Source organism: Salvelinus sp. IW2-2015, linkage group LG32, assembly GCF_002910315.2.
Source record: "Salvelinus sp. IW2-2015 linkage group LG32, ASM291031v2, whole genome shotgun sequence".
In the NCBI taxonomy this organism is placed as follows: Eukaryota; Metazoa; Chordata; class Actinopteri; order Salmoniformes; family Salmonidae; genus Salvelinus; species Salvelinus sp. IW2-2015.
In genome coordinates, this window is record NC_036871.1 from 10,637,295 (window position 1) to 10,662,934 (window position 25,640).

At 41.9% G+C, this 25,640-nt stretch overlaps 1 protein-coding gene across 1 annotated transcript in view; it reads right to left on the minus strand.

The window, feature by feature from the left end:
• Window positions 1–215: 215 nt before the first annotated feature.
• Window positions 216–25,640, minus strand: part of crtc1a (CREB regulated transcription coactivator 1a) — a 42,541-nt gene continuing 17,116 nt past the window's right edge. The window contains exons 8-14 of the mRNA XM_070436826.1: window positions 23,883–24,094; window positions 23,517–23,629; window positions 23,063–23,248; window positions 19,091–19,195; window positions 17,518–17,601; window positions 17,007–17,175; window positions 216–13,227 (exon numbers count right to left, since the gene is read on the minus strand). Of these exons, the coding sequence (XP_070292927.1) occupies window positions 13,019–13,227; window positions 17,007–17,175; window positions 17,518–17,601; window positions 19,091–19,195; window positions 23,063–23,248; window positions 23,517–23,629; window positions 23,883–24,094 (1,078 nt within the window). The 3' untranslated portion in view covers window positions 216–13,018. The remainder of the gene's footprint in view (window positions 13,228–17,006; window positions 17,176–17,517; window positions 17,602–19,090; window positions 19,196–23,062; window positions 23,249–23,516; window positions 23,630–23,882; window positions 24,095–25,640) is intronic.

Genomic DNA, 25,640 nt, shown 5'->3' on the forward strand with positions numbered 1-25,640 from the left:
GGAAACTCCCAACACTGCAGATAAGAGACAAATGACTAAATGCAGTCTTTCCACAAAAAGTTGATAAGTGGTTATCATATATGAGCTGATATAAGACCTGAATGTGACTGTTTCAGTAACCATTTCAATACATCTTACATGTTTCACAGCTTCTATAACTCTTATGCCCAGCAGATGGAGACATTGTACAACAATGAAACAACGAGCCAACAACATTCAATGGGTCAGTCACATTGATATGCTCCGATTTTTATTTAATGTCATTTCATTTACAAATAGTAATGCAAAGTAACTAAGACAGAAGCCTTCACACAAGAAAAATACATTAGGTACGATTTGAGTAGAAGCTTAACATCCGTTATCAGTTATTTAGCACATAATATAGCCAACTTGGATTTTTTGGTCTGCTTTCTCCCTTTTATATAAAAGCACAATTTAGAGAACAAGAGTTGATCCATTCATTTTAAAGGGCCAGCTCAACAAAAGTACAGGATTGCCAAACTGCTGTTGAATGCTAGGATTTGCATATTTGATGAGCATAACTGTGTCCTGTTGCTGTGAGTACAGAAGGTGTAGAATCCAGACATTGCAGTCAAATGCATGTGCAACGTTCAAGTAATCGTACTCGAAAGGAAAATACATTATATTACAATTTAGCTGCCGTTGTATGAAGAAAGGACCACTGGAGTGGGTCATCCCCCATTAAATGCACATAGAGGATTTGTAGTTGTCTTTTTGTGGGAACTATTGAATGATCAAACAATTACGGTCTGTCTGATTCATTTACCCTTTTAACATGTAGTGCCTATAACCAATTAAACATTTATATTCTGATATTGAGATCTGCATTTTATCCTACTGGAGATGAAGGAAAAAGGAAACCGCACACTCCTCTTGATAGCATCACTGATCTTTAATAAGCTTACTTATCGGCCTTCGTCAGAGCTTACTGGAGATRCTTTGGGTGAGCAGGTTTTAGTCACATGGTTAAATTATATATATAAATATATTTTTAACCTTTATTTAACTAGGCAAGTCAGTTAAGAACAAATTCTTATTTACAATGAAGGCCTACCCCGGCCAAACCCGGACGACACTGGGCCAATTGTGCGCCGCCCTATGGGACTCACGGCTGGATGTGATACAACCTGGATTGGGAACCAGGGACTGTAGTGACGCCTCTTGCACTGAGATGCAGTGCCTTAGGCTCTCGAGTGGCGCAGCAGTCTAAGGTAACCTAGTCAGAGTGAAATACTTGCTTAAAGCAAAACATATCACATCAAGCCTTTTTGAGCCATTAGGGGTTATTTTGTCATTCATTGCCATGGAGAAAGAGTTACTAAGTGCTTCCGCTAGGATTATTTTCAGCAGCGGTGGCAACATTATCRGGGGAGGTGGGCGGGTATGTTTTTTAAGGCCCTCTACTTGGCCGCAGAGATAAAATTGCCGCTTTAAAGCTAATTTCCTGCAATTCTACACATTTTGTCATGGTGCCGTGAGAAAAGAAAATGCCGTTTTAAAAGCTAATTTACTGAAATTCTACACATTTTACCATGACTTACACCATGTTCTTATGTTTGAGTCACTCAGATAGTATAACAAAATGAATGGGGGCCCCATGCCATGCCATTTTTGGAATTTTAGATTCTCCCTGACTGTTTAGTTTTTATTTTGGTGTTCTCAAACATGATCTCATTAAAAAATATATAGCTTCAGGACCTTTTCTATATACTTTATCTGGTTTTGGTCATTTAAGTTTACACTGAAAACATTTTACCATCACGAAAAGTAAAAATTTTTGGCGTTGCGGCAACGATTTAGCAGCAGCGGCCCGCCACTGTTAAATGAATGTAGGATAAACACTGAGTTACCTCAAGGTATCAAGCAGGAAATGTCAGTCACATGTCAATCTTTATGCGGTAGGTTACGCAAGAAACAAACTTAAGATAAAGCAGATTGTGGTTTCCGCATAAATATTCTACTTTTCTAAATGTAAACAATTCATAGACAAGTGCACTGTTTTAAGTTGATGTAATTCTCAATCTAACAAAACAAAAATTTGGAGATACAGTGGGAAACTGGAGTATTTAACTCTAAACCTTTGACAGAAACACATTTKAGTAAATGACAGATAAACAAAGTGCTCTAAATAAGTGCATTACTTGAACATTAAACAAGAGTTAAAGGGAGGATTTATGAACTTCGGTTTCCTTAATGGTTCACCCGTTGCTATAACTTTGCATGTAAAAAAACAACAATAGTATGATAACCAATCTGACAACAAGGAATGAAGGTAAAATAGCAACTCACACATCTAATGGCTTATAGCAGCGTTTCCCAAGTTTTTTTTTGCGTAGCACTACACAGCTGATTCAAATAATTGATGATTAGTTGATTTGAATCAGCTGTGTAGTGCCAGAGCAAAAACCAAAACGTGCTCCCTTTGGGGTCCCGAGGACCGAGTTTGGGAAACGCTGGTTCATAGCCTGTGAGAGAAAGCAACGGCTGACTTTTCCATTCCCTCAAAACAACTTAGCCATCACTTACACACTCACTCTCTGTAAAAGGGAACATACAAATCACATTTCTAAATATTTATATTATTGGAAGTATATACAACTTTATATATCTGGTAAATACAGTTGTTATTTGCCCTATATTTTGCAACTATTTAGCCTGGATCTCTGTCGGTTTTAGAATTGGACAGCTCCATTGTCACAGTCATGACGTAAGGGAAGCTGTCAATCGCTGGGCAGTTAAAAAAACGTTGAGATGGCCATGTAATACCTGTCTGGTGTCAAAAGGGAAGCTAATGGGTTTACAGTATCTTGTGTGGGTGGCAAGGGTCCAGTTTATATTCCCCAAAATTCCTCCTTATATCAATTACCTGAACCTACATACAAAAAAAAACATAAAAACTTGCTCCATTCTTTGTAAACGTTCGAGTGTAAACCATTAGAATAGCTGAATATTAGTGCAAAAATGGTGGCAGTAATAATAGACGTATCAAATCAGTCAGATTTACTACATAAACACAGAAAACATTGTTTTAAAGAAAAGACAACAACTGATTGTAAAAACACAGGGAGCAATTTGGAGTTTGGATCAGTCTGAAAAACTTTAGATTAACCGATACTTCTAAGTCAGAAAGACAGAACAGAGCCACAATGACATAGTGCAGCACATTACTCTCAGTGCATATAACAACAATTTTCACATCATATCACAAAAACATTTATACCGAAAAGCAATATAAACAGCCAGTCTACACACTCGGCAAAAATAATCAACTTCAGTGGGCATCATCTCTAGCTCATAAGCACATATAAGATCAAATGTATAAATATGTACCAACAAATTGCATCTACATGTGCATAAAAGGCTGATAACAAAAAATCTGTTGCTTTTGGATTGACAATCCAGTTTGTGTGTGAGGCCTTGCCACTGTTCAAATCAAAAACAAAGACCAAACAAGGAAAACATAACATTAAACCACATTTAAACAAAGGTCTATTCCACTTTTCTTCCTTAGTCTACAATTAATATTTTGCATAAAGAAAGAACAAAAAATAAAACCAAGCTAAACTAGAAAAGTACATTTCCTGAAGAAAATGTGGTGTGCGTGCTATTTTATTTGATGCAATTGTATATAGTTATAATTGATCTAAGTTCTAAAGAATTGGAATTTAAATACATTTGCATAAAATAAATCACCAACAGTAACTCTTAAACCATAAACCACGTGAACATGTGAAAGTTGATTTAGTTCCTCTAGCTTTAATGGTTTAAGAGTTACTGTTGGCAATTTATTTTATACAAATGTGTGCAAATGTATATAATTCAGGTATAAATAATATCACAAATATTTTCAAAAGCAATATAAGTTGGGGCAGTCTTCACATTTGGAAATTGGTTTCGTCTTAATAGCTTAAGTTGTTTAAGTACTAGAGCGAGCGGAAGAATTCAAATGATGAGTATGTAAAAGAAAAGTGTCACAAAACGGAACAAAACAAAAGTAAAAACCAAGTGCTAAGCACCAGAAGACTACACTGAATTCAGAACCCCTCCGGCAGTCAAAACAGTTCTCATTTTCAGACCTATAACCGATAATGTTTTGCATGCTTGACACTGAACCAACAGATCATTTAAGGAACTCCCTTGTATCTATGGTAAATGGTGATGCTGCATGTATTAACTGTGAACATAGCGAAATATGATGGAACAAGAGGATTCACTAACATATGAGACAAGCATTTAGTTAAACCTTTCAAATAACACAAACTCCAACATAGCACAAAGGCACCATAATTTGTGTACACTCACAATGCATTATGCTTTCTGCTACTGTATGAGCTGCACATTAAAGATGCGTTATAAAAGTTTAGTATAATTTCAGCCAGTAGTTTAGAAAGTAGTGCTCACAAGCCAATACGGGTTACCAAAAAAATTGTGCAAAAAGAAAAGAAAACCAAAACCAGGCTTTGAAAGGATTCCCTCATTTCTCCACAGGTGACCCCATTTTGACATAATCACACCACTAGTGGTATTTCTTTCAGGTGAATTTACACACCTGGTTCTGTAGCTAGCAAATTACACAGTTAAATAGTGTAATGTTCTATGATAATAATGGGGGTTGTTTATATACTCTTTGCACAACAAGATGACTGTTCTTACTCCTGTCCATGACAAATTGTAATATTAAAGTGTGATTTACCACAGCACTCCTTGATGCATCAATGGTGGTACATCCAATGGCTTCCCTATTTCATGCTTACTTCTCCCTGCATGAATTATACTCATAGCTATATAGCTTGAAACATGTCCAGTGGTATCTGTTGTGCAGTGAGAAATCCAACTTCTATCCAAAAATACAAAGTTTATAAAAATCACCTCTTATATAGACAATACACATATGCTTTTAAAAAATWYTTTTTTTTTTTTTTTTTTAACAAGGCAAGTTTGACCGAATACAGGGGGAAACAAGTCCAGTGCACATAACAGTCACTCAGAGGGGGGTGAAACAAATACCAGGGTTCAATGCTCTAAAGTTGTAAGTAAAGTGCAAAAAAACAAAAAACAATTCTGGATAATGTCATGGCTACATCGAAGGGAATTACTCACTTGACATTGACTACTAACAGGTACACTGTATAGCCGACATCTACAACATCACTGACATTCTGACACTATACATCCAGAAAAGCTGGTGAGCAAACTCATGGACTTTTCCAATGACAATGAGTGGAAAATGATTGACACGTACACACACACACAAATATTCAATATGAGCAACATTAACAGCACTGAACCAAACTCCAAATCGCATGCCACGTCCCTTGGATTTTGAAGTGAAACACCTAGAGTGTGGTGTCATCAAAAACAATGTGGTCGATGCTGCGGTTCATATGAAGATGTTGCGATTATGATAGTACTCCATGGCGATGTGATGAAATACATTCTGGTTGCAGAAATGCTGTTCTAAGAGAGGCAGTTGAATCATAAAATCATCACATTTCAGCAGTAAACATAGTCAACCTCAGACACATCCATGGGAGTCACATATAGGGGTTAATGTTCTCATATATGCAGCGTAATCCTCAAGTTTCTCTTTTGTCATGCTTTTTTACAGTTTCTGCCAAAGCCAACGTGCAGAATATATCATTTGCATTCTCATCGGTGAAGTGTAAGAACCAAACTAAAATGTTCAACAAAAAGTAGCGAATGAAACATGTCAAAATGCTTATTTTCTTTGCTGAAAAAGCTATCAAAATGGTACCGTACAATTCAGCATGGTAGGTACTTAGTTTAGGTTCTAACTTAAATCAATTAATTTGTTCTGCATAGATACCATAAGCAAAATCCAATTAAAAAAAGACAACTAATTGAAACAAAACGTCAATTACTAGGGAGTGAAATGTAAGGTTAATTAGCATAACCCCGGTTCTAGGATAAGATGAGTGAGGTCACTCCGTATGTATGGGTACGTCTCCGTTGGTCGTAGTCAATAAGGAACTCCTATCACACAACATCTGTCGTAGACAGACAGGAGCGACAGCCAATAGACCCCCGCTCCTTTATTTTTATTTATTTATTTATTTTACCGTTATTTTACCAGGTAAGTTGACTGAGAACACGTTCTCATTTGCAGCAACGACCTGGGGGAATAGTTACAGGGGAGAGGAGGGGGATGAATGAGCCAATTGTAAACTGGGGATTATTAGGTGACCGTGATGGTTGAGGGCCAGATTGGGAATTTAGCCAGGACACCGGGGTTAACACCCCTACTCTTACGATAAGTGCCATGGGATCTTTAATGACCTCAGAGAGTCAGGACACCCGTTTAACGTCCCATCCGAAAGACGGCACCCTACACAGAGCAGTGTCCCCAATCACTGCCCTGGGGCATTGGGATCTTTGTTTAGACCAGAGGAAAGAGTGCCTCCTACTGGCCCTCCAACACCACTTCCAGCAGCACCTGGTCTCCCATCCAGGGACTGACCAGGACCAACCCTGCTTAGCTTCAGAAGCAAGCCAGCAGTGGTATGCAGGGTGGTATGCTGCTGGCCCCCCCTTTATAAGGCGTTGTCGCTACCTCCTGCCTCACTTGTACAAGTATACGTTCTTCCATACGCAGATTGTGTGAAGGGCAACGAGCTAAGTGACCTCAGTCATTATCATAGAACCAGGGTTAAGTAACTTCACATTCTATTTCAAATAATCGTTCGATCACTCAGTATGGGATTTAGCCAACTCCTGTAGGGCTCGTACACTCCCCAGGTAGTCTAGACAGAATCAACTCTCAGATGTGCTGACTCGAAGCACACGTGCCGGTGAGATCGGTCAAATTTACTGAGGAATAAAATCCCATAAATATCTCTGAACAGAGATACCTTCTTAAACCAGGCCTGTGACGCAGCCACACCTCTGGTGGAATGAGCTCTGAAGCCCTCCAGAGGTAGTCAACCCTTGCTATTATATGCCTTACAATAACCTCCACTTATCCAAAGGATAAATGCAGGGTCGAGAAATGGGTCTCCCTACATTATGGAAGTCCTTTCAGGGCTCTCATCCTTGCCATGTAGAAGCACAAAATATGTGGAGCACATGCAGTGGAAACAATGTTCCTCCACGGAGGAATAAGTGGTGAGTGAAAAGCCAACGGCTCTAAAGAGAGGTGATAAAGATTAGTAGGGCTTCTAAGCACAAAAAAGGATTTATGTTGAAATAACCGTGGATAACCCCAGGGCAAGGAACAAGCACTAGTGGTGAAACTGACAGTGCATGCAGCTCACTCACCCGCTTTTGTGGATATAATGGCTAAGTAAAGCGGTATTAAATGAGAGAAACTCATTTCCACGCTTTCCAGCGGCGTTGAAAATGACTCTCAAGCACCCTAGATGTTCCAGGGTGGGACTATCTGCTTGGTCACTGGGCGTAGGCGAAGTCCACCTGCCTGCGGCTGCCGTACTGGGACCCAAGTGAGACCGGCAGGGCCCAAAACAGGGCCATAGGGCTGGAGATGTTGGGGCGTGTATCACAATCCCTCCTTAGCGCACACTGCTAGAGGGAGGCTTCCCTCGTCATATTGCTCCAGCACCCATGTATACCATCTGGTGACAGCCAGGCCTACCAACAGTGAGGAGGCTAGACGTCAATCAGTCTCGGTTTTAAGAGGGCAATACAGAGGAACAGAGCAGGGCGAGGCATAACCTTAGGAAACACACGCATGTTGTGTTCCAATGGTGCCGTGGTCACCATCCCATATCTAGCACCAATGTAACGAACAGCAGGACATGGAGGCCAGCCCGGGTCAGGTGTGGGATGTGCATGATGCCCAATGGTGCTATGGCTTTAGCTAGCAGCAATGGTGAAGAGTGCCTGCTGTCTCTAACAGTCTGGGAACCAGTCTGCTRGACGAAGATGGCGAACGTGCCCTAGCGGTTGCGAGTCGTCAATGCAGTCAAATCCCTCTATAGTAGGATAGGATAGAAATGACGTTGAAGGACAGTTAACTAAGTGGATGGAGAACTTTAGTGACCAGCCCAAGGGGTTTGTACCTGCCTACTATAACCMGTCCCCTCTCTCTCTCCATTGCTCGCTAGCTCTCTATGAAAGATGCAAGTGTTTGTGTTCTCGGAAGTAAGACTAATCAGTGTCCTCCGTTCCAAAAATACTGAATCGAATCTCGACACTCAGAAATGGGAGTCGACACTGAAGGAGTCATGGAATCAATTATTCTAGAGTCGACTCTCCACCACTACGTCATCAACRTTTGGAAAAATGTCAGAGAAAGACAAGCGACAGCAACCAAATCCTGTATGGCAATACCTTGAGAAGATAAATGAGAAGRAAATGCAAACTTTGGGAGGCGGAATTGAGGTACAGCAATGTTAGTAGAGGTACAATGCTTTACCATCTGAAAGGGAGAGCATGAGCATGAAAGAGAGAGCACCTTGAGACCCAAACCATTGCTGGCAGCAGCATTGTGAATACACATGGAATGTATGCATTTTTCTTATCATTTTAACGGACAATCGCAAAAAACATAAATGGGCATTTAAACTGTACGATTTTTTTCCTCCAATTTGTCACATCCCAATCTGAGCAGCCCCTCTGCTGCGCCCTCCTTATTGCTTATTTTCCTATGAAGGAGAACAGAGCAGATAGTAGCCCTACATGCCTGAACCAAATGCAGGGTACAAGGATGAGGCGGAATAGCACTGCAGGCTTAAAGGATAGCTGTCTGGGGCCTAGTCCGACAGCACCTGCCCCCCTCCTTTTTCAAGAACCAAGAAGTAAATACACTATGTTCCCTGGCTCTAATAAAGGATGTAGCAATAGAGACGAATTCCCAAAAGCCAACGGAAACATTGGRTCTGATGCCTGCCGTTCCTAAGCAACCCTGTACATCACCGAGGGAGACTGCATGTGCAACAATCTTTCCCAGCCAGTAAGGGTGCATGCTATAGGTGCCGAGACCCTCGTTCGCCTGAGGCAAGGATGCCCTCTAGCAGYGCAAACGAGGTGTCACCTCTTTCATTATAATAAATTAGCTCTGTGCCGTCGGTGAGGTGTCTGGATGTAACAGAAAAAGGTTATAAAAGAGGTATAGTGCACAGGGATGGCGCTTGATGGCAACTGGTGTACTGCCGTCCTGCTCCTGTCTGACCTAAGCAGTACGGAGGGAGAGCGAACACATCGTCTCCTGGCCCTGGCTGGAACAACATAGCCGGGGGGGAGAGCTATGAATGGGGGCGGCACTCGGGGGGCGAGGTGCGGATCCCAAGCCTATCACTGTTAACGAGGCCAAAGATAAGACCCTGTGTAGTAGATAGGTAGAACAAACGTAGTAGCATTTCTCTCATACTACAGRGTGGGGAGAGAAGTCTACACTGAACTGGAGAGAGGGTAGGGCAGGGAGCACCTAGTGTGTCTACACGGGTGCAAACAAAATAGAGTCACTGGCCATCCTGGCCACCAGGGGGCTTTAGGATGGCGGAATTTTGCTGTGACTGCATTGAAGGACTGTTAACCTCCAGGTTTTCTCTGGTTCTGGGGCTTTGCCTGTGTATGGACAGTCGGCTGCGTAGCCAGGGACCGGAGTTCCTTATGCCTTATCCGTTGTCCCCTTCTAAACATCCCCACGTGGCTTTTTGATGCAGGACCTAGCGGACTGCCACGTGGGCCAAGTTGGCGGGGGTTACTGCATAGAGGATAGGGCTCTAGAAAAGCAGAGGCACCCCCTCCTTTGTTATGCAGGAATTAATCTTCTGCCTAAGAGGGGGCAGGGCAGGGCCGGACATATGAACTGTGCCCTGTTTTTCTATGGTGCTGGCCTCTAGGCTTTCCCCACTGGCAGCGTTAAAGAGCGCCACTCTTTAAGGATCATAATCACCTTAGACCCACTACAATTTGCATACCACCCCAACAGATCCACGAACGACACAATCGCCATTGCACACCGCCCTATCCCACCTCAACAAGAGGAATACGCAGGTAAGAATGCTGGTCATTGACTACAGCTCAGCCTTCCACAGCATAGTGCCCYCCATGCTCATCACTAAGCTCAAAGTCCTGGGTCTGAAACCCTCCCTGTGCAACTGGGTCCTAGTCTTCCCGACGGGCCGACCCCAGGTGGTGAWGGTAGGCAACAACCCCTCCGCTACACGGGGGCCCCACAGGGGTACGTRCTCACCCATTACTGCGTGGCCACGCACGTCTCCAACTCAATCATTAAGTTTGCTRACAACAAAACAGTGGTAGGCCTGATTACCAACAATAACRAGCCTACAGGGAGGAGGTGACAACCCTGGCAGAGTGGTGCCAGGAAAATAACCTATCCTTCRCTCAACAAAACAAAAGGAGCTGATCATGGACTAAAGGAGACAGCTGAGACAGCACGCCCCCATCCACATCAACGGGGCCGCAGTGGAGAGGGTCAAAAGCTTCAAGTTCCTCTGTGTGCACATSACTGAGGACCTAAAATGGTCCCTTAACACCGACAGCGTGATGAAGAAGACGCAACAGAGCCTCTCCAACCTCAGGAGGTGGAATAAATTTRGCTTGTCCCATGATACCCTCACAAACTTCTACAGATGCACCATCGAGAGCATTCTGTCKGGCTGTATCACCCCATGGTACAACTACACCACCCGCAGTCGAAGGACTCTCCAGAGGGTGGTACGGACATCCCAACGCATCATCAGGGGCACACTGCCTGCTAGGCTTTAGCTAGCTAGCGTTCGACAGGAAAACCCTGGGCTGTGTGTGTGCTACTGATGCTTAGCTGTGTAGCTAGAAGTCCTGTCAGTAGCTAGCTAGAGTTCACCTTGTGGGTTAGTCGTCTAGCTATTGCAAGCACACTGGAAAGAGAGCCATAACTCTGTTGGAGTGAGCTTACAAGCCTCTATAGGCTAGAGAATCTCACAAGGCCGCAGTACCTATACGCAAGACCGGTCAACCTGGTCAGCGAGGCTGCTGGAAAGTTAGGCAGGAGGAAGGGATGCTACCTACGCCAGGAGATAGCTCTAGGCGTGTGCTCGACGACGCTTAGCTCTGTAGCTAGCTAGTCCTGGCATAGGAAGCTGGTTTTCACCCCAAGGGTTAGTAACCTAGCTGGTGCTAGCACACTGCTAGCACACTGCTAGCTGAAGAGAAGGTGCATTCTTTTTGAGCTAGCTGGGTTAAATTCACCTGAAGCAGGACCAAGCCAAGTTTCTTCCTTCCTCCACCTCATTGGGAATAAGCAGCAGRAAGTGGTAGCTAGGTGCGCTGGTAGGGTAGAACTAGCTGTGTGACGCTAGCTAGCCAGAGAAAAATTTACTTTYGGGTAAAAAGCTAAACACTCTCGACAAGAAGCTGGATTCCTACAATCAACAGCGAACCATACGGGTTAACCTATCAACAGTTCAGCAGGAAACAGTAGTCCAAGTCAATGCTGAGGAGAGTATATTAGCAGTATTACAACATCGTAAGGAAGAATGAAAAGTGAGGCAGGAGGGAGCGACAGCGCCTTATAAAGGAGAGGGGTTCCCCCTTATTGGCTGTAGCTTTGTGTGATAGGAGTTCCTTGTTGACTACACCCAACGGAGATGTACCCATACTGAGTGATCAAGCAATTGTTTGAAATAAAACATCTAATTCACAAGTATCAACTACAAGGGCATCAGAAATGTGATACCTCAGTTCTTTCTGTCCATTTCTATTTGGCTGACAAGTGAAATACAGTACCACCTCAAATATGAAAAGCAAAATGGTAACAAGTGAAAAGCAGTGGATAACAACGTAAGTTGTGATAAACCTCCCCTAGTTGTGCTCAACTTGGTCCTCTTCTCACACTAGTGCCAATTTGATTCAGGCCATCGGAAAAGAAACGGTGATGCTTGATAAAAGTTTACACTTCACTACTTAAGAGTCTAAACAAGTTGCACAACAACCTGCATTTTTTTAATGGAGAGTTGAGATAACAGCTTTCCATATCATGTACTCTTCTTATAAGGCAGAATCTTATCACTCACGGTGATTCGTTCAGATTTCATTTTTTATCTTGTTTGCGTCTGAAAACCAGCTACCATTGGTGGCATATTACACCCGAAATGTCATTTCATGGATAAATTGCCAAAGTGACGCTAGGCTGATATCCTTTTTTTTTTTTTATGTGATTTTTCAAGGTTTGTTAAACTGGAATTTAGGTTTTTACTTCAGCTGCCCTGGAAAATCATAAGCTAAAGGGGAGGGTTATAACTCCTAGTTGTTCAACTAAGTAAACCGCTTAGCTGTTGACCAGCACTATGACAAGTTCGGAAGGGAACCTAAAGTAAAATACTGGTCAACTTCGTGGCAAAAATCAGAGCACCAATAAATACAACTAGTGTGAGTTAGACAGCGAGGTTAAGGGCATTGATGGAAATGTGACGGGCAAGATTTACCATGAGAGGGCGGTTCTGAAAAGCAGATGAGTGATTATATAAGMTAAGACATGCTAATCTAGTATGGCAGGTGAGAGAAAGATAAACAGTTTCCCCTGCAGACATGATTTGAATCAGTTAATGTCTTCAAAATGGGAGGCGAGACCAATGTAGTGTTGTAGCCCCTACTGTTTTTCTTCTTTACAAAAACCAAAGCATCCAACAGAATGGCAGGCAGGATGCATGTGTAAAAAAAAAAAGAAGAAAAAAAAAGTTAAGGGATGAAGAAAAGTAAGCACAAACTAGTCACAGCAGGACCATAAGCTCAATATCCACCAGACATGACAACGTTGCCATCCATCTTTCCCATTCTGAAGAGAGAAAGCAAACTGTGTCGACCATTTCTTGACAAACTAATTTCCCTACTACCTCACTATCCCATAGCTCTTAGAAAGGGGCTGCTGGTGAAGGGAGGTGGGATGAACACACTTCACAGCTGGGGCCTCGCCTTGGGCTCCCACACCCCAAAAGTAGCCCTCTCCCCTCAGACACAAGCCCTCAACCCCTCAGGCCGGGTTTCACCGACSCAGTCGGTGACTTTGGCAGCAGCTCTACAGCCGGTCCATCCGAAAGGCGTCTTCAGTGGCAGGGTCAGTGAGGACCATGTCAGGGTCATTGAGCATGTGCAGCCCGTCCAGGGTCAGCGGGTCGATCTTCAGCTCGTCTAGGGGAAACTGAGAGTCCGCATCGAAGCTGATGTCAGCTGACAGAGAGCTAGAAGACAACCCCTTGGACAGTCTGGGTGGAGACTCTCCTGTGGCTAAAACAGACATGGGTAGAGAGATGAGGAGAGGTCAGAGTCTTCCAGTTGCATTTACTCCACATAAAGAACAGGATCTCATTCAATATTTCAAGGAATAGCCAATAACAACAAGTGAGTGCCAATCCAAATAAATGCAGAAAACCTCTACTTTTAATGAACTTAGCTAAAGTTAGGAATGAGGGTACAGTCATGACTGCAATTATTTGCACCCTTGATAAAGATGAGCAAMAAATTATACAAATACTGAGCTATATTGTATGCTCCGGAAAAATATTTTGTTGAACAAATAACACATTTTTGTCAAAAAGATAGGGGTGATAATTATTGGCACCCCTGTTTTCAATACTCCGGCACCCTCCCCTTCAGAGGATAAGAGCACAGAGCCTTTTTCAAAAATGTTTTGTGAGATTGGAGCACACATTGGGAGGGATCTTAGACCATTCCTTCATACAGAATATTTCTAGATTCTTGATATTCTTTGTCTGTGCTTATGGACTGCCCTCTTCAATTCAAACCACAGGTTTTCAATGTGGTTAAAGTCCAGAGAGAGATGTTGATTTTGTGGGCAATTAACCATTTCTTTGTGGATTTTGATGTGTGCTTGGGGTTATTGTCTTGCTGGAAGATCCACATGCGGCTAAGTTTCAGCSTCCTGRCAGAGGAAMCCAGGTTTTTGGCTAAAATGTTGGAACTGAGGAATGTTCMTGATGCCGTTGACCTTAAAGGCCCAAGGAAGCAAAATAGCCCCATAAAAAAATCTAAGATTCTGTATTTTACAGTAGGTATGGGGTTCTTTCATCCTTCTTTCGACTACTGGTGCTCTATTTTCATGTCATCCAACAAATGTAAATGCCTGTAGTTTGCTAAACGGCATTGGCACTTGGATGGACCTGCTGACGGGTGAGTTCAACAAGGCTCCCGCTTGCGGCGAACATGTTACTTAGTAACAATTTAAATGAACAACAAATCTTACAGTGAAGCCACAAACTGCTACTTTTTGTGTAGATTACTGTGGGTTTTTAACAGCAATATTCAAACAGCCAATTACTTTGCTATTCTTACTACATGTAATAGAAACCATATGTCAGAATTATTATTTGTAGCGGCAGTTTAGACCTGAAACAGACATGTTCGCCACACACTACCGTCTCATACTGTTAGCTAACGTTCTCAACGAACAGAAAACAAATGGAATGCATTAGCTAATGATTGCTAACGTTCGCAAACTATTTCACTTGTTGAACGCACCTCAGCTCACTGATTTTTCTGCCATTGAAATCATCAGGCAGTATAAACAAACAGAAATACATTTTCTGGATGGAAAAACACTTTCATTGTAAACTTAAACAACTAAAAACAGATAGTGCCTTCAAAAAGTATTCAGACCCCTTGACCTTCTCCACATTTTGTTACGTTACAGCCTTATTCTAAAATGTATGAAATAAAAACAATTCCTAAGGCAATCTACACACAATACCCCATAATAACAAAGCAAAAACAAGTTTAGACATTTTTGCTAATTTATTACAAATAAAAAACAGAAATACCTTATGTACATAAATATTCAGACCCTTTGCTATGAGACTCGAAATTGAGCTCAGGTGCATCCTCTTTCCATTGATCATTCTTGWGATGTTTCTAYAACTTGATTGGAGTCCACCTGTGGTAAATTCAATTGATTGGACATGATTTGGAAAGGCACACACCTGTCTAAATAAGGTCGCACAGTTGACAGTGCATGTCAGAGCAAAAACCAAGCCAAGAGGTCGGAGAAATTGTCCATAGAGCTCCGAGAAAGGATTGTATCGAGGCACAAATCTGCGGAAGGGTACCAAAATATTTCTGCAGGATTGAAGGTCCCCAAGAACACAGTGACCTCCATCATTCTTAAATGGAAGAAGTTTGGAACCACCAAGACTCTTCCTTTAGCTGGCCGCCCAGCTAAACTGAGCAATCGGAGGAGAAGGGCCTTGGTCCGGGGTGTGACCAAGAACCCGATGACCACTCTGACAGAGCTCTAGAGTTCCTCTATGGCGACAGGAGAACCTTCTAGACGGACAACCATCTGTGCAGCACTCCACCAATCAGGCCTTTATGGTAGAGTGGCCAGACGGAAGCCACTCCTCAGTAGAAGGCACATGACAGCAAGCTGGAGTTTGCCAAAAGGCACCTAAAGGACTCTCAGACCATGAGAAACAAGATTATCTGGTCTGATGAAACCAAGATTGAACTCTTGTCCTGAAGCCAAGCATCATGTCTGGAGAAACCTGGCACCATCCCTACGGTGAATCATCGTGGTGGCAGCATCATGCTGTGGGGATGTTTTTCAGCAGCAGTGACTGGGAGTGTAGTCAGGATCGAGGGAAAGATGAACGGATCAAAGTACAGAGAGATCCTTGATGAAAACTTTGCCTCCAAGCATTAGCAGAACCTCAGACTGGGGCGAATGTTCCCCTTCCAACAGGACAACGACCCTAAGCGCACAGCCAAGACAACGCAGGAGCGGCTTCAGGACAAGCCCTCTGATAGTCCTTGAGTGGCCCAGYYAGAGCCCGGACTTGAACCCGATCGAACATCTCTGGAGAGACCTAAAAATAGCTGTGAAGCAGCGCTCCCCATCCAACCTGACAGAGCTTGAGAGGATCTGCAGAGAAGAATGTGAGAAACTCCCCAAATACAGGTATGCCAAGCTTGTAGAGTCATAACCAAGAAGACTCGATGCTGTAATCGCGGCCAAAGGTGCATCAACAAAGTACTGAGTAAAGGGTCTGAAAACTTGTGTAAAATGTGATTTCAGTTTTTTATTTTTAATAAATGGGGTAGTGTGTGTGGATTGATGGAAAAAACGATTTAATCAATTTTAGAATAAGGCTGTAACGTAACAAAATGTGGAAAATTTCAAGGGGTCTGAATACTTTCCGAAGACACCGTATAAAGTATGAAGAAAATATAATGAAACTATATATTTATTTTAAATAACAATCTTTGAGAACTAACAATCACCAAAATAAAAGCTAGACGGAAAGGTAGAATTGAAAATTCCAAAAACAATGAATCTAGCAGTCTAGATTTTGTTATTATGTTTGAGCAAAATAACACAGCATTAGCCATGGCAAAATGCGTAGAAGAGCAGGAAATTAGCTTTAGAACTGCACAAATGTGTCTCAGCTCAATGGAGGAATTTTTTTAATTGCAGGAAATTTGCTTAAAAATGCWAAAATGTCTCTACACCACAAAGATGGGGGTCTGAATTATTATTAATTATTATTATTTTTCTTATTCAGCCGGGTCGATGGGCTTACCACGCCCCCTGACATGCCCCATACTCAACCCACTACCTTATTTGCCCCAGAAAAAAATCMAACAAATGACCTGAAATTACAGCTCTTTGGCACACAAATACGTGAAAGTGATCGGCAGGTGATCAGTGAGAAGAGAGTTGCCATGGATTGAGTAACCCGGCGAGGTCATTTGTTTGATCATTTTTTGTTTAGGCGTGCCTTTTTATATTTGTCCCAACAAGAACAAATGGGTTGGGCTGGCCGACTTAGATAGAGCTCGCCCTGGTAAGTACTTTTTCTTCCTAGGTAGATACACTGACAACATCAGTCCGCTTAAACATTCAGACAGGTTATGGAACAGCTAGGTGTGCCTTAGACCTGTAGACATAAGAGTTAGAGCCTTGTATGGAGAGAATGTTTACATTGACTGAATTCTATTCCACTGCCTAGCCTTACTGGGGCTTGAGTGAGCCACCTGGTGAGTCAGAATAGTACCTGTGAGAATGATGTTGGGGATGTTGCCATGGCTACTGTAGCCCAGCTGCTGGGAGTCTTGCAGGTTGCCGTGGCTTCCCGTCAAACCCATCATGGCTGCTTGGGAGTAGTTGAGGGTTGAGCCCTGTCCGTACAGACTATTGTTGTCGATCATGTTGAACTGCTCCAGCTGTTTGAGGAACAGAGAAAACAGCACATCAACATGCCAACACTCAACAACAAGGGTTCATTTCTGTACACAAATGGTCAATATAAAGATATAGTAAAATGGAGAAAAAAAAATGGAGGCATATTATTCTATTGCGCTTTGTTTCCCAAATATTGTCAGAATGGATCAATAGATAGCCCATCACATCAAGTGTCTTATCCAATATAAAGATCCAGTTCAAAGAAAAAACTGGAGACCTGTTGTGTTGTGAGGCAAACATATTGGAAACTATTGCCATGTAAACAAGTATCTAATATTAGCTTGCATAGTTAGAACTGAGGTAGACTGTTCAACTTAACTTACCTGTTGGGAGAGAGCACTGGTCTGTCTGGATGCGAGTTGCTGGTCATAGAAGTCTGCAAATACACTKCCCAATATGGAGTTGTGCTAGAACACAAGCATATCCCCTCTTTTTGTTAAAAACAACACCAGGATATTAATCCACAAGTATAAAATAAGGGAGAAGAAGAGCAGACACAGAGAGCATTTGAATCACACCACAACTCTGTAAATTAATGATTTCACAATTCATAAGACATTCATATCAAACGATTGGGTTTTGCTTTCCATTGAGCTCCAGGCAACACAGAAAACACTGCACACATCTGCAATCCTGCAAACAAACCATAACATACTGTAGCCCGGTCTAGATTAAGCATGATACAGTACAAGCACAGCAAGATTCATGTTTCACAAGCCCATCAATTAATTCACTGTGCATTCAACCTCAATCTCATCCATTAGTTGATTAAGTCATCATAGTAACCGCTTCAGATCTATGCCCATCTCATCTTTCAGGATGACTCTACAGATCAATTGCATTTACCTCTTGTTTTTCTGATGTTCATATAAGTGCCCAACCAGCCAATATGTCAACATGCACTGAATACTAGGACCTACTTGAAAGCACTTAATAAATGTTATCAACCCACAACCRATAATGTTGTAGGGAGTCTTTCAAAAGGGTTGCGGTTACCATGTAAGCCTTGTACTGAGAATTCTGGTTAACTTTAAATAAATACAATGATATGAAATCATATGGAAATCCCTTTTCTGAGTAAAGCTAGAATTGACAAAAAATTMAATCGTCCAGTAATGCTCTTCAAGTTTTAATTGCATATCCTTATTAAACCCGAAAAGAGTATCCTCTTTCATCGTCCGCCTTAATGTTAAAATAATAGCATTTTCACAGGCAGACTCAGTAAGGCAGCCTTYGCCATGCCCCTTTAAGTTCAGAACCACATTATCTGTGCCCTGCCAAAAGAACATGATATTAGCACATGGACTGTCAGCTGCACTGCATATAGCCCACAACACTGTAGGTTAGCCATCTAGATGAGAGAAAGAATCGATGGGCAAAGCCAACAGAAGCACAAACGAATGAACAAATACAACAAAWGTAGCTACTCAATGAAAGATTTCCCCTAGCAAGAGATGACTTAGTCGTTCAATGCTGTAAGTGTAGGCCTATGTAATACATTTACATTGAACTTACAATGTACATCTAGCCTACAGGCCCTTGTAGAGGGACACTGCTCCTTGATTTTTCACAATAAACAAGTGATTCAAAACTCTAGCAAGGATAAAAGGTGGCTAAGTGTTAACTACTAAGTACATTTTCCTTACTCACCTAACTAACTAAAGTGTATCAATTTAGCGACTATGCTACTTAGGATGCACTTAGGATGCAGACACAGAGAAGCAGCAGAGGGGACGGGGTCAGTGACATTGCGAGACACCACGATGGGGGTGGCAGGGAGTTGATGACACAAGAGCAGCCAGTAAGGGCAGCCAAGAGGCCCAGCTGGCGACGAAAACAGAACTACGATGGAGGAACAGTGTATACAGTAGGCAGGTTTTGGCCACACGCCCTTACTTGAGGCGAGCCTCCAGGTGAGAAGCCTTGATTGGAGACTGGAGAGGTTGGAGACTGATTGGCTGAAGACCCAGCCCTACTGCGGTACTGTTGGGGGAAAGAGCCCTAATACAGGACATTTTAGTTAGACTGACTGACTGACTGAATGTCCCTTCTGAGAAGGTATGCTGTGTGTGTCCCAGCCTGCCTATGAGGACACATACACACAGAGGATGGGGCTCATGTCTTTGCTAATTTTTTGCTAAAGATGCCCTGTATTAGTTGACTTGTACCATCATCAYGGCTTTGATTTAACCTAACTGCATAAAGAGACCAGAATTAGGCTAACAAGCAAATGTTTTAATGGAATCCCTCAGACTCTGTGGCTTCAATGATCAAAATTAATTTTATGTAAGGGTTTGTTCCTCCTTTAGGGTGTGTACTGTGCAAATAGCTGACTCACTAGCTAGCCATTTGGGGTCATTCTTCAACAAGATAACCGAGTAATCAACATTTACAGTAGTAGCTCTCTCCTCTCTGTTTGTCTTCTGCTCAAGACAAGAGCACTGCAATCCACTTCCACAGGATCCAGCACATCACCAGTATAATGGTCAAATTCCATGTTCGCGCAATAGAAGGTTAGTTGACAGTATATGTTTACTCAAACAGAAGCTGAGTTGACACATGATCACCCAATGTGAGGTGATGAATCACGTCAGTATTGACAGACACTCATATTTTATCTCAGTTCACTACTGAGGTATACAGTATGTGGGTCTTTCTATAAATAAATGGGGCCAATGTGTGACATTGGCGTAAACAATTTAAAATGGTTTGAAACAAAAATATGCTATCCATTCATGTTTTTGTATTTTCTTATATCTGAGAATTAACCAATGATATCAGGCCACACCCGGCCATGGTTACAGACACCTGTGTGTTCTTTGACACTTTATAAACTAGTGACCCGCAGTGTTTGTCATTATACCCTGATGAAGACAGCTTGTCTGTCGAAACGTTGGTGATTAAATTATTGCATCTGAGCTCCTAGAGTGTGCGGCTCTCCTTTTATTTTCCAAGTGTTCTACTCCGCTAGCCAGCACCTCWCCTAAACAGGTGTTCTACTCYGCTAGCCAGCACCTCACCTAAACAGGTGTTCTACTCTGCTAGCCAGCACCTCACCTAAACAGGTGTTCTACTCCGCTAGCCAGCACCTCACCTAAACAGGTGTGCGTTTCTTTCTCCTCTAGATTGAAAAAAAATAAAACAGATTTTCATGCAGTTCCACATACTTCGAGGAATAATTCATCCATTACTCCATCTATACAACAGGCCTATAACTATACATAATTTAAGCAGGGTTCATACAGACATTGGCAAGTCCAAGCACTTAAATGTAAACGTCAAGGACCTCAATGTTAAACAATCGTATCATTTATATTATGAACTGGTTGGTTTGAGGCCTGAATAATGATTGGCTGAATGTTTTGTATGACAAAACATTTATTTTCACTGTTCTAATTATGTTGGTAACCAGTTTATAATAGCAATAGCTCCGTGTAGTGTCGTACAAGAACAGCCTTTAGCAGTGGTATATTGGCCACAGCCCCTCGTGCCTTATTGCTAAATTATACCATGACATTGTTGAATACTCGTTTCTGATTAGCTTGAAGGGCCTTCTAGAGTGTGCATTATGTAAGAAATAATCAACGAGAGGCTATGCTTTCTATGGAAAATAGTGAACGACGTGGAMGGTGTATTCCACGACACGCGAGCAGAATGGAACTAACGTTCAACGGAATTGCCTTATTTTCCAGAGAAAGCATAACGTTAGATCCCCGAGTTGATTATCCGTTTTATACCATGGMTATAATTTAACACATTTGCACGGTAGAATTCAATGGCTAGTTCATTCTTACATGTTCTATGTTTGAGCTGCTTTTGAAAACAAACGTCAAATTGAAAACATTATTGGCAGAATTCGATTTTCATAATAGCAAGCTAGGACAAATAGTTTGGTTAGCTAAACTAGCAGGTCCGTTTGTTTGGTTACCATAGCAACTACTGTAGTTCTCTAGTAAACTGGCTTGCTACTTAGGTGGATGTTGAACACATTTCTTGCGGGCAAATGTGTTAAATTATAGCCATGGTATTATAGGGATAAACAACTCGGGTCTCTATGCGTTCTCTGGAAGATGACTTCCACGACRCACTAACACCTCCCACATCGTACATTATTTTCCATTTACTAATTGTACATAACATAGATTTTCCTGTAGCCTACATTATGTGGCCGGCGCAGGCACACAAAATAAATCCATGAATAGCGGTAGCATTAATCTCACCATAACTGTTTTTATAACGAGAAAGTAACCAAAAAACAGGTTCATTTTTTTAATGGAAGGATTTGTATGGAAAGCCAAGTTGAAGCCAACAGATATTGTCTTCCTCATAATAACCATACATGGTTTTATCGCAACAGAGTAGCAAGACCCTTCAATTGAAGCAGCGGGAAACAAATTAAAGTGGCCACATCTCTCACAAAAACGAAATCACAGATAATTATAAAGGAGTAGGAGAACTTATAATTTGGCTACAATAATTACAAGGGCTTCTCAAGCCCAAATTGTGGAAATGTCTGATTTTCAAGGTAGGCCTATTCCAGTACTTGAATTTCTGAGCTCCAAATTCAAGTAGGCTTTTTCAAGCCCCTTGTATTGTTCAAAATTGCAGGTGTAACATGGAAAACAAAATATATTTATGTTATTTCATTACCAGATCATGTAAAGACGCCCACTAGGCTATGTAATTTGTTGTCATTATATCCAGAATATTTAATAGGAATAGCGTAGACTCTGTGTCCAATTCGAGGCACAAAAACATTACCCTGATTCTTTCTCTGTGAAATCTAACAAGACCCTGCTGTAAATCAAGCAGAAAACCACAGATGATTTTTCTATTTATTATTTGGGATTTGTGTGCCCATGAAAAATGTTTTCATCCCGTAACATAAGGAGACTAAATGTTACGTAGTTACACTGAATTTCTGAGACCTCTATACAAAAAACTGACCGACAGCTAGATCCAGTATTCTTACAGGGTTTAAGTTCAATGTCTATTTTAACTGTAATGCTTAATATAGATAACGATAACTTAAACTGCCATGAAGTCATGTTTTATCTCTCACGATTTTGGACAAATCCATCAAGACACCAACCATGATAAAGGGATAAATATAGGTTTTAAATAAACTTGTGAATTGTACTGAATATAGCTATGATACCCCCTTATATCTTAATGTAATGRCATGAAAATGACATGAAAAATTGGCWGATTATTATCAATGACTTATCAACAGCTGTAACAAGTTGTCCAGTGTTGGAAATCCTCACGGGTACCCTAACTTAAAGACAGATCCAATGTATGGGTTGCTCAATAAATGATGCTGTGAATTAAGAAACAAGTGATGCTATATAGTTGAAGCAGATGCCTCTACTACAGCCATAAAATAAAAGTAAAAGGGTTAGCAATAGCTTCAGACACATCAAGTTGACATAAAAATAGAATAACTTGTCACGATAGAAAACTGCACTCTGCTAAGAGGTAGTATACAGTATATGAACACACTTGCAACAGAAACTGATGCATTCGTATTGTAATACTATTCAATGAACCATCTGCCTACACATGGGCACTAAAATCTCWAAGTTCAGCACGGTTGGGGCGATGCTAAAGAAATGTTTGACACTTAMATTCCAGAGCATTTCTCTACCGAACGCTCCTGCAGCAGAAAGAAAAAACGACTTCAAGAAGTAGGCTAGTTCCTCTGATCTCAAGATCAAACAGGAAAAAACAGGAAATCAGGAAAAAATTAATTTGTGTTCCATAGTGTAGGAACACTAAGTGGGTTTGAGTACTATATTGTCCTACGGACATAGTAGTGTAGGATAGGGAAAAGTTTGAAGAGGGAAGGGTTTGATTAGGTAAGCTTACCGAGTTCATATCCATGGAGTTCTGTGTCTGGATGGAGGAGGTGTTCAGAGGGGAGGGGAGCTGGACCAGCCTGGTCAGTCCTTGAGTGGTCTGCTGCTGCTGTTGCTGCTGCTGAGAGGAGGACTGGCTGAAGAACGCATACTGGGACATCTGCGCTTCCAGAGTCATGGCATCTATGGTCTCCGCCTGAGACAGATGGACATAGGGGTTTGAAATTAGTCAGTGGGTTAAAGCGAGAATTAGCTCTACAAACTGTGATAGAAACATCTACTACATTCCTCCATTCTCTTACCTTTTAGTCATTTGGCAGGTGCTCTTATCCAGAGCAACTTTAAGTGCATTCAAATAGGGAGGATACAACTACAGAATACAATAATTGTCAATACACAAGGAAGGTTCTTTAGAAATATGCAACAATCACAGTGCTAGAAGGGTAAAGTACGGTACGTGCTACCTGGGCGAGGGTGAGCGGTGGCGACAAGGTGGGGGAGAGCTGTAGGGAGTGGTGCTGTTGGGAGTCCTGGTTGACCATGTTGTCCTGCCTGCCTTGCTGGGAGGTGGTCTGTCCTGGTGGGACACAAAACAGCAAACATCCCCTTGAGAATTCCCACAGTTTCATAGAAAGCTAGAGCAATAGAGTCATAGATAGATACATTTTGGCACCATAAATACATTTTGGCAAACTGTTTGCCATTTTGTCACCATACGTTGTCATCATCTCCTCACACTTTTGAAAAATCACATGAAAAATCTGAATTTCAAACCCGGTTTGCAAAACTCTGTATATCTATTGTTCTGGAAGGTGGAGGACAGAGGTCACCTTGGCTGGTGGAACTGAAACTGTGTGAGTGGCTGGGGGCCAGGTTTCCCGTGCTGTTGGAGGCGCTGAGGGTGGAGTCTTCGGGGTCCAGGGGGGTGGGCAGCGGAGGGGGGAACTGGATGTTTGTCAGATCAGGCAGGGAGCCACCGCCCGTGTCGTGGGCTGATGGCATCAGTGTCGCGGTCAGATCCTGATCCGGAGACGGGAATATACTGAAAATAGAAAAAGAGCTGATCGGTATCCCCATAATGATAGTTGAGGTAGTATCAATGATGTATATCAGCCCTGGATTACTGATGCTATGTATTGGCCAATAAGAGGCTTTGACTCCACCGGTCAGCCATATTGGTACTCAGAAGAAGAAGCAGTCCCTCCATAGGAATGAATGGAATTTTACAGTATTTCAATTAAAAGGACAGAATTACATGTATTTACAGTGCCTTCAGAAAGTATTCATACCCCTTGACTTATTCCACATTTTGTTGTGTTACAGACTGAATTCAAATAGATTTTCTCACCCATCTACACACAATACCCCATAATGACAAAGTGAAAACATGTTTTTTGAAAATGTTGCTAATTCATAGAAAATAAAATACAGAAATGTCTAATTTATGTAAGTATTCACACCCCTGAGTCAATACTTTGTAGAAGCACCGTTGGCAGTGATTACATCTGTGAGTCTTTCTGGGTAAGTCTCAATGAGATTTCCACACCTGGATTGTGCAACAATCGGCCATTATTCTTTAAAAAAATTCTTCAAGCTCCGTCAAATTGGTTGTTGATCATTGCTAGACAACCATTTTCAGGTCTTCCCATAGATTTTCAAGTAGATTTAAGTCTAAACTGTAACTCTGCCACTCAGGAACTTTCACGGTCTTCTTGGTAAGCAAATCCAGTGTAGATTTGGCCTTATGTTGTAGGTTATTGTCCTGCTGAAAGGTGAATTAATCTCCCAGTGTCTGGTGGAAAGCAGACTGCAAATAATCTGGGTAGCCATTTGATTAGCTGTTCAGGAGTCTTATGGCTTGGGGGTAGAAGCTGTTAGAAGCCTCTTGGACCTAGACCTGGCGCTCCGGTACCGTTTGGCGTGTGGTAGCAGAGAGAACAGTCTATGACTAGGGTGACTGAAGTCTTTGACAATTTTTAGGGCCTTCCTCTGACACCGCCTGGTATAGAGTATAACATGACAAGCATACCCATAACACGATGCAGACACCACTATGCTTCAAAATATAAAGAGTGTTATTCAGTAATGTGTTGTATTAGCCCCAAACATAAGGCTTTGTATTCAGGACAAAAAATGAATTGCTTTGCCAATTTAGTTTGCAGTATTACTTTAATGCCTTGTTGCAAACAGGATGCATGTTTTAGAATATTTTTATTCTGTACAGGCTTCCTTCTTTTCACTCTGTCAATTAGGTTAGAATTGTGGAGTAACTACAATGTTGTGGATCTATCCTCAGTTTCTCCTGTCACAGCTATTAAACCCTGTAACTGTTTTAAAAAGTCACCATTGGTGACCGCTCAACCGCTCATGGTGAAATCTCTGAGCGGTTTCCTTCCTCCGGCAACTGAGTTAGGAAGGATGCCTATATCTTTGTAGCGACTGGGTGTATTGATACACCACCCAAAGTGTAATTAATAACTTCACCATGATCAAAGGGATATTAAATGTCAGCCTTTTTTTACCCATCTACCAATAGGTGCCCTTCTTTGCAAGGCATTGGAAAACCTCCCTGGTGTTTGTGGTTGAAT